The sequence below is a fragment of the Diadema antillarum genome, unplaced genomic scaffold, assembly GCF_040938485.1.
Source record: "Diadema antillarum isolate AM-2024a unplaced genomic scaffold, OU_Dant_1.0 seq00001028_RagTag, whole genome shotgun sequence".
Lineage (NCBI taxonomy): Eukaryota > Metazoa > Echinodermata > Echinoidea > Diadematoida > Diadematidae > Diadema > Diadema antillarum.
This window is the reverse complement of record NW_027271862.1, coordinates 447,755-456,991: the sequence shown is the minus strand read 5'-3', so window position 1 is coordinate 456,991 and position 9,237 is coordinate 447,755. Positions and strand designations below refer to the sequence as shown.

Here is a 9,237-nt window from a genome sequence, read left to right as displayed (position 1 = left end):
TGGGTAGAATGTCTGAGTTGGTGCCCTTAAAACTAGTATATTGACTTCGACAACTGAGATAGCTTTCGAACCAGCGAAGGATTACGCCACGAATACCGTAGTGTTCTAATTTGTGTAGCAGAATACCATGGTCTAATGAATCGAATGCTTTGGACAAGTCGACGTAAATGGCCAAAGGAGTTTCTTTTCTCTCTAGAGCAGCTGTAATCTGCTCAACGACATGTAAAAGGGCTGTTTCAGTAGAGCAAGATGGTCGGAATCCAAACTGTTCTTTAATCAATACGTTCTTTTCTGACAGGTACTTGTACAATCTTTTGTGCATAATACGCTCGAGGATTTTAGAGAGAGTAGGGAGGAGTGAGATTGGTCTATAATTTTCTATGAGATGTTTTCGTTCTTTTTAAAAACCGGAATAACTTTAGCTAGCTTAAGGGAGTCTGGAACTATGCCTGAGTAAAGTGAAAGGTTGAAAACATGGCACAATGGCTGAGCAATGAAGTGAATAATTCTCTTAATAAATGTAGAACTTAATCCATCATGTCCACAGGAAGCTGAAATTTTCAGACTTTTTGTAATCTCAATTATTTCTGACTCGTCAGTAGGCATGAAAAAAGCAGATTCAGAAATTTTAGAGTTCAAAAAACCAGTGAAACATTTTTTACCAGTGTCAACATTGTTACCAACAGAAACACCAATATCAGAGAAATACTTATTGAACTCATTAGCAATTTCTTTGTCATCTTCAATCTTTTTTCCGAGCACTTCAACAGAATTTGGGAGCTTGGATATATTACATCTCCCCAAAATTTCATTAACAATCTTCCAAGTCTTACACAGGTTGGTTTTATTTCTCATGATTAAGTTTGTGAAATATGTTCGCTTTGAAGCACGTATTATACTATTTAACTTATTTCTATACCGCTGATATGTCAGCTTGTTTTTACTAGAAGGCGTGTTAATATATGCACGAAATAATCTCTGTTTCCTGTTTATGGATTTCAGAATGCCTTTCGTTACCCAAGGTTTTCTTGCAATTGTTTTCTTACATTTAACTTTTGGGGCTGATTTCAACACATGTTTGTTACAAATTTGTCCCAAAGTTTGAAGAAAAACATTATATGACATATTTACATCGTTACAAGAATCAACACAGGACCAACTAATAGAACAAAGGTCTTGGATAAGATCTGAGTAATTCAGATTATTTGCAAAGCTTTGAAGTTCAAAGTACTGACGGCTCTTGTCCAGTTTCATATCAGTCGAATCAAAAGTTGTGACTTGAAAAATAGGTAGGTGATCTGATATATCTGAAAATATGATACCAGGAGTAATGGACTTGTCCAAGACATTTGTAAATATATTATCAATACATGTAAATGATGAGGATGTCACTCGGGTAGGCTTTGTTATTAAGGGCAACAAGCCATGTGTATACATAATGCTAAGAAAATCATTTGTACATGAATTAATGGAGTGCTTCAGAATATCAAAGTTAAAATCACCTGCAATATAACACAACTTGTTCTCTCTGGCAATACTTGCTACAGAATTCTCCAGCATTCCATTGAAAGCTTGTGCATCTGAGTTGGGCGCCTTGTAAACCACACCTACTATGATGTTCTTGTTTTCCATTTCGATCTCAACGAACATTGTATCTACAGATTCGTTTGAAAACGACAAGTCATCTCTCACTTGAAAAGTGAATCTCTCATCAACGTATAAACAAACTCCTCCACCTCTCCGATGTTCACGTGGTTTATGTACAAAGGAGTAGCCCTTCATATTATACATAGACGGTACATTGGAATTAAACCATGTTTCAGAAAAAGCATAAACTGAAAATTTGTGACTTAAACTGTCAATAAAATCAAAAATGGAGTGAAATTTAGCAAACAAACTCTGCGAATTAAGATGAAAAACAGAAAATGCCTGTTTATCTCCACATTGATTAAACTTTCTATCAAAAGTATCATTGAAATAGTAATTACAAGGATTTTCTAAGTTATCGGCAGACCAACCTTCCTCTTCATTCATGCCAAATACATCAAAAGCAAAAGAATCAAGTCGTGAAGAGCAATAATGACTAGAGTAATTGAAAAACGTGTAAATTGTTCTTTGAAATTCATCATCATCGAGGATTTGATTGAAAGGTAGCTCGTTTGCAGTGCATTGGAAACAAATCCAGGAATTACAAGGTAAGGGCGAATGCATACTAGATGTACAGCAGGTTTCATGACAGGGCGATCTACATACTACACAGGTACGTATCTTTTGAAAGGCTCTCACAGAGTTGAGACAGATGTTACACTTCATGATAAACTACATTACACACATACACATGCACACACATTACGTAATACAAGTAATGACGGCAAAGAATAGTAACACAATCGAGCAGAGTACAAGGCAGAGGAAAAACGAACGAACGTTCGAGTTCAAAAGTTCACAAGTTCGAATAACATACATACGGGCCATGTTTGGACATCATGATGGCTGGTGAGCGTCCCTGGCAACTCATCGTTCTCGAGTTCGTTTGCAGTGTTCCGTCCAGTCATTTTGTGTCGCTATTGTGTAGAGGTTGTGTGTAGTTTTGATCTTGATTCTGCCGTCTTGTGTCCATACCTTGTTTGTGGGTGGGGGGTATTTTGCTCTCACTTTCCTCAGCAATTTCTGTCTGTCACTGGTTAGGTTCTCGTGGATGAAATGATGTTAAATAACATGTTTAAATATTGTTATAAACGGCCTGGACGATGGTTAGGAAAATGCTTTGGGTTTTCTTTGCATTCTACCAATAAAAAAAAATACAATTTGGCTTTCTTGGCTTCGTTTGTATATCTTACTTCTGTTATCATTGTATAATTTATGATTGAATAATGCGTTTTTACAAGACATGGACCAGCTGGGGGGGGGGGGGGAGCCATTGGCTGAAGCATGTCCCGTACGAACATAAAATAAACTGAACTGAACTGAAGATTCAGCGGTGTGTCCATCTTGCCTCGCTAATCGTGTCTGAGCACTGACATTTACATCATTGGACTCTTTCAAGGGGAGAAATTGGTAGAGTTTCCTTGCCTCTATGCCTCCCTCAGACTATTCTAGATTGCTCTGGCTCCTCTCCCCCTCCTGGTCATTTGGCTTTCTTCTGTGCTTTTAATTGTCATTGTTATCCTCACTATTCTTCGTTCCCTAAATCGCCTGACAGCGACAGCTCATTTAGATTGGTGTCCGCCAACCGGTCGCCGAACAGACTGATTTTAGCTGGTTGTGACCATAGCCTAGCAGGGTTAAAACGCATACGTTTTCCTTGTTACTCGCACATGCCTTCAGAGTAGAATCAGACGTTTGGGTTTTACAGACTTTGTTTTAAATTTGTCATAATGTTCATGTAAACTCCAGCCATCCCCCCCCCCCCCAAAAAAAAAAAAAAAAAAAAAAAAAATCCACTTCTCGTAAAAACGCCAACATCTCGTCAACCTTTTCTTAACTTTTCTCTCTTTCAGCGAAACAGATGACAACTTTGCGGTGAAAGCTGGCAGTTTGTCGTACGAATACGAGGATTCCACTGACTCTGCACAGCACCGCGATGTCTCGGAAGTGTTCATGCATCCAAACTACAACACACTAACCCTCATCAATGATGTAGCCCTGCTCAAACTGGCGTCACCCCTAAACTTCACCGATGCCGTGCAGCCTGTCTGCCTGCCTCAGGCCCGCGAACTCCCTGACGTTGGGAGTTACGTCACTTTTACTGGCTGGGGTAGTTATTTCTATTACGGAGGTGAGATAATATTTTTCTTAAACTGTGTGAAAATATTGGCTGTATAGAGTGTGTATGTTTTATGTTTAGTGTAAGACGTGACCGTGCACCACAAAACCTACAAAAAGTCGTGCGCATTGATTTTGTGTGAGGTGAAATGGGTCAACCCAGTCAATCTGGAGTTTTTCATATTTTCCGAAAGAGCAAGTCTTCTTCGACATTATGCTGAAGTTTAGGATCATAAAACAGACAGGAAATTGTGTTTTTAGCAGTTTTTCTTTTGTAGAATAGTGTAATAAGGCGTGTCTCATAGAGTCCTCATCTCATTTCTTAAAAACCTTGTGCATACTCTTCACATTCAACTCTAATAACTTTAGAAAGAATTATGCTTATACTGCTTTGAAAATTGGCAGTAATCACAAACATATCGCGCTAATAAAGCATGATCAGTTTCTGTTTGATCTGATAATCCCTTCATTGTTGTTGCTGTGATAGTTTACATCCTATTTTTGTCCCATTCGTAGCACGACTAGCACAGTTTGGTAAAGATTAAGCGTTTGAATAGACACTGTACTTCAGAGCCTCTTTTCTCAATTCAGGTGTTACAGGTCTCCGTTAGGGTTTGACAAAGCCCTGACCACGTCCTGATGAAGTCCTGTAAAAGGGTCGAAATCTTGGCAGCAATAAAAAAAACAATAAGTGAACCACTGCGACGTCTACTAGTACCCTTCGTCCTTCGTCATGACTATAGCTGCAATGCAGTACCCACCAAATACGTGGCCAAGCCAATTTCATGCTTTATCTACTTGTATCTATCTTTCTATGTATCTATCCATCCATCTATCTATCTATCTATCTATCTGTCTATTGGGGGTTTCCTTTTGGGGGCAACGCATCTGTTGAATGAAATGCAAGTTTTATTTCGAGGGTGAGAGTTGGAGGGGGAGGTTGAAGAACAGAATTGAAAAAAAAAAACACAGAAATAAGCTGTTATAGGCTTGCTAGAGGCTACATAAAATGAATCTCGAACATTAGAAAGATTTGAATATGATTTATGTTTGTCATGTCATGTCACACTAGTAACGTCATGCTATCACTATTTCTTTGCAAGAAATCTAAAATATCGATTTTATTATTTTCTTATTTACTTACTTTTCTTCGTGAGTGTTCTTAGTCCTATTTAATACCGAGGGGTATGATGTTCCATACTAACATTTTCCTTTTTTTACATAATGGTATGTAATGACTTCCTAAAATATGAGAGGGCATGGATGGGATTGTGGGATGGGGCAAAGCGAGAGAATATTATAAGAGATAAACTTTGTGAAGAGCACTTGTCACTGCTTCTCCCGTGCGTTTACTGCGTATATAATTATATCCTCGCGCAGCCACGATGCACGCTAGAAGTGTATGTCATATATTCAAAATAATGCTCTCTGAATATACTTTGAATGTTTCACCCTTGATTGGGATTCACATTTATTGCTGGTTTACGTCTTTTTTTCTCGTTCCTTGCAGGGCCACTACCGAATCTACTCCAAAAGGCCAGGGCACCTGTGATTCCCAATGCATTTTGTCAGCAGTTACTGTATTCCGACCTACTGCAAGTCAGCCCGTCTATGTTTTGCCTTTTGCAGCCTACTGGATACCAGTCGTCATGTACTGTAAGTGTTTTTCTTTTTTTGTTATCACAGTTTACCAACTTGATCAGATTTTTTCATTTAAAATCTACAATCCTGTTACATGGATAGCATCTGCTTTAAAACAATAACTACTACAGGACCTAAATTTTGGAATGACTTGGATAGAGAAATAATCCAATCCCAGTCTCTTAATTCATTAAAGCATAAACTTAAACTAGTTTTTCTGAATTCATACTTATAGCTATTCTTTAATCCTCCTCGATATTCTCTGTTCATACTTCGTATTTCTGTCATTATCGATTATGTAACACGTGCCTCGCTCGCGATTTCTTATTATTTCCTGGACCTTCTTTGTGCATATTTTGTATTTTTGCTATTGTACACTGTATCTGGGTTGTAACCCCGCTCGGGTGATCACGCAACTCTCCAGAAGTTTTGTGCCGCGAACGTTGTTTTCTTTTTTTTCTTTTCTTTTTTTTTTGGGGGGGGAGGGGTCTTTCTTTTAATTCTTTGACGTTTATATTCCCCCAATTAACAAATTGCCATTCCTTTCAATAGTACATATCAAGTAAGAATTAATCTCACCTCAGCATCTGGGAATCTACACCCTACAAGTCATTCTTCTATGTAGATTCCTCATATTTCACATGTTAAATTGTCTTAAATGCTATACTTGACAATTCATCCATGCTTTTGTATTGTTATGTTTATGGTTTATTTATTTGTTGAAATGTGGAATATGGAACAATGAAAAAAAAAATCCCTCAGCAGTTATTGAATATGCTTTGCACATAATGAGTCCAGTCTTCTTTACTCGTTTCCAATGCATAGCCTGCACTCTTTTTCACACGAATATTCGAATTGCCAAGTGGTGATGTTAATGTATTGGCAAAGAAAATCATGTCATATCTCTGTTTTTGTTTGAAATGTGTCAATTATTTGCTTTTATTTATTGCCAGAAAATGCGCATTTATGTGTCCGTGTATGTGCTCTATTTTGGGGCCCATTTCATAAAACTTGTCATCAGTGACAACTGCCACATTGCTATGACAAATTTGCTGTCAGCCGATCAGATGTAAGGATTTCAGTATATAGCTTGTCACATCTATGACAACTTGTCACTGATGACAAGTTTTATGAAACGGGGCCCCTGATGTCTTGTTTTGTGTAGTATTTGAGGATTGCGTATCACTCTTTTAAAAAGAATCAAACGATGAACCATAAGTACCTCTCTTTTGATTTCTTTAATCTATAAAGGTTTCTTCAAATTACCTTTTCAGCCGTGTGTTTGATGTGCTTCAAATGACAGGAAGCTAGGTTTGTTGCAGAAAGAGTTCGAATAGTGATATATGCCTAATATAAACAGGAAATGAGAAATACACGGGATATAACAGCAGATTAGTTTCCGAGTTAACATAATAATAAGAGGATTTAAGATGACTGTGTTGTTTGATATGTTCTTTTTCTTTTTGTCTGTGAAAGGATTTTTGTTTTCAAAATCGGATATCCTGTACATTGTTTGACCGTCAGTGAAGATTGAGAGGCGTTGGCTTAACCTTAGAGTATTTTCATCTTTTTAGGGTGACAGCGGCGGACCAAATGTTCAAGAGACAGATGGCCGTTGGACTCTGTACGGTGTTACAAGCTGGGGCGGCACGTGCGGTGAGACGTACTTTCCGTCGGGTAAAATGCGCGTATCCCGTCACTTGGACTTCGTCCAAAGAATCATGCAAGAAAACCAGCCTTGCGGAAACGCAGAAACTTAGGGTGTTCAAACATGCTCATTTCAAAGGAATAGAATACATGTGAGATTTATCATCGATGGTTCATCGATTAAACATAATAAAGTTAGTGTGGATCAATACCGACAATACTTTTGTAGACAACGCTGAGCTAAGGAAAGTGAACAACTTCCAAGGGCGAAAGAATTCCTTCAGTAAACTAATATATTAAGGTATAAATATGACGAATGGACGTATCGCATTACTGTTGACAAAGAATACTATCATTTCTAGTAGATGCGAAACCGATGTTTCCAATATCTCCACTTTCCGTAATTCAAAACGGTTTTAGTTGCATTCCGAACGTAAGCAATTTGTTGTTCGTTCATGATAAGCTGATATTTAAAAAAGGATGTATGATTTGTGTCTGTGAGCGGAATGTAGCCTATTCATTTATTAGGTATGAATAGTTACGTGTCCCTTCTTTTTTGTAATGATTATTTATACACAGCTTATAGTTGTATAAATGGAAATACGGCTCCCACCTTATGGAATAACTTACCTTCAGCCATAAAAGAATTGTTCTTCATCAGACTCCTTTAAAAGCAGTCTAAAAACTCACCTGTTTAAGGCCTCTATTTGATTACTCATTACATGTATTAGATATTTGTATGTCCTTTATGTTCTTCACTTTCTCTTCGTTCCGCGCCTAGAGCACTCTGCAGAGTGGATTTGGTGCTATATAAATCATATCAACTATTATTTATTATTATAAGAACGAACATCTATAGTTACTTAGAAACGCATACCTGGCAATGGCAACGTTTCACTTTGGTGTGATTAAGTTTCAACCTGTAAAGAACAAGGGTCGTTGTCTGAACGCAAATTGTAGCCAGATGTCTGGAGATACTGACCTTTTTTTTCAGTCTTATCATGTAATGGATAAGCTTACATCCTGCAATCATTGGTACTGCAAAATTGTGACATAAGTTTTGAAGTTCAAAGTGCTTTTTTATGCTTTAGACATGTTAGAACGTCAAAGTGTTGCAAACACAAATGCTGGAATTCGGAAAGGCAAATTAATCTTTTTCCATTAATTTTGCAAATTCCGATTGCTTTAATGTTCATGATACTTGGCTTCGTACTTGCTTAACGAACATCAAAAATATAAACCTGCGCTGACGGGTGCATGTGCTAGATAGGTTAGGCTGTTCCATTTTTGTTAAAGCCTATCTAGGCTAAGTTTATTTGAATTTAAATCTTATTTCCGCAGAACCAGTGTTGCTTTCTTAATTTATGCTGTCTTAGCCCTTTTTTGTGGTGTGGTTAGATTGTCTGATCTGTGTTCTTGTTTATCAGGCAGCATACTTTTGTACGACTGTCATTATGGATTTCCAGATATGACTGTCAGAAAAGTCTACATAAATCAAATAGAATGTAATATCATATAATGGGATTATCATATTCATGCATTGTGTAATCTGTATTCTTGTTATCACGTAGCATACGTTTGTAACGATTTCATTATCTGAGATGAATGCGAGAAGAATATATATAAATTAATGAAATTTATCTTATAAAGGGGTGAACAAAATCATCATATCGACATTCACAAATATATATTTATAAAATCATCATAATCTTATAAATTCATAAACTTTATAAACATGAAATCATATTTACTCAGAAAATTTGTAACTGTTGCTATTTACTCATACATGTACTTTATTTATATGCATATCAACTTGATGTTTTATTTCTGTCTTATCTTTCGGCAGATGTCTTTCCCACGAGTGTCTTAATTGTGTAATAATGTTTGAACAAATTCTAGTTTTTAGTTTATGCCTGGCCCATATCTGGTAAAATATTGCAAAGAAACTCAGACCTAGATATTTAGACCTTACCTTCCATCATTGTGTTTCCCCTACTGAATTCAATGTAAGATGTGTCATATGATGACGGTATGCATATAAACATCGTGGTCCTAGCTATGTTTACTAACATTTGATGAATTTTGCATATTAAATATTATATACTAACAATGCAATGTTTCGTGATTTATTCATTTCTTTTAATCATTCTTTAGTCTCATACGATATTAGTAGGGTAGCAATTT

General features: G+C 36.9%; 1 protein-coding gene across 1 annotated transcript; it reads left to right on the top strand.

The window, feature by feature from the left end:
- Positions 1 to 2,489: 2,489 nt before the first annotated feature.
- On the top strand, positions 2,490 to 7,166 carry LOC139742869 (chymotrypsinogen 2-like). Its single transcript, XM_071653381.1, has 4 exons — positions 2,490 to 2,527; positions 3,501 to 3,778; positions 5,276 to 5,421; positions 6,981 to 7,166. Exons 1-4 carry the CDS (start codon positions 2,490 to 2,492, stop codon positions 7,164 to 7,166), a joined length of 648 nt encoding a protein of 215 aa, XP_071509482.1.
- Positions 7,167 to 9,237: the final 2,071 nt, after the last annotated feature.

What these genes read in the sequence shown, in the direction of transcription:
- LOC139742869 (XM_071653381.1), top strand. Translation starts at nt 2,490, where the DNA reads ATGGCTGGTGAGCGTCCCTGGCAACTCATCGTTCTCGA. An exon ending in TGGCAACTCATCGTTCTCGA is followed by an intron (nt 2,528 to 3,500) that starts GTTCGTTTGCAG and finishes TCTCTCTTTCAG; the next exon opens with CGAAACAGATGACAACTTTG. An exon ending in TAGTTATTTCTATTACGGAG is followed by an intron (nt 3,779 to 5,275) that starts GTGAGATAATAT and finishes CGTTCCTTGCAG; the next exon opens with GGCCACTACCGAATCTACTC.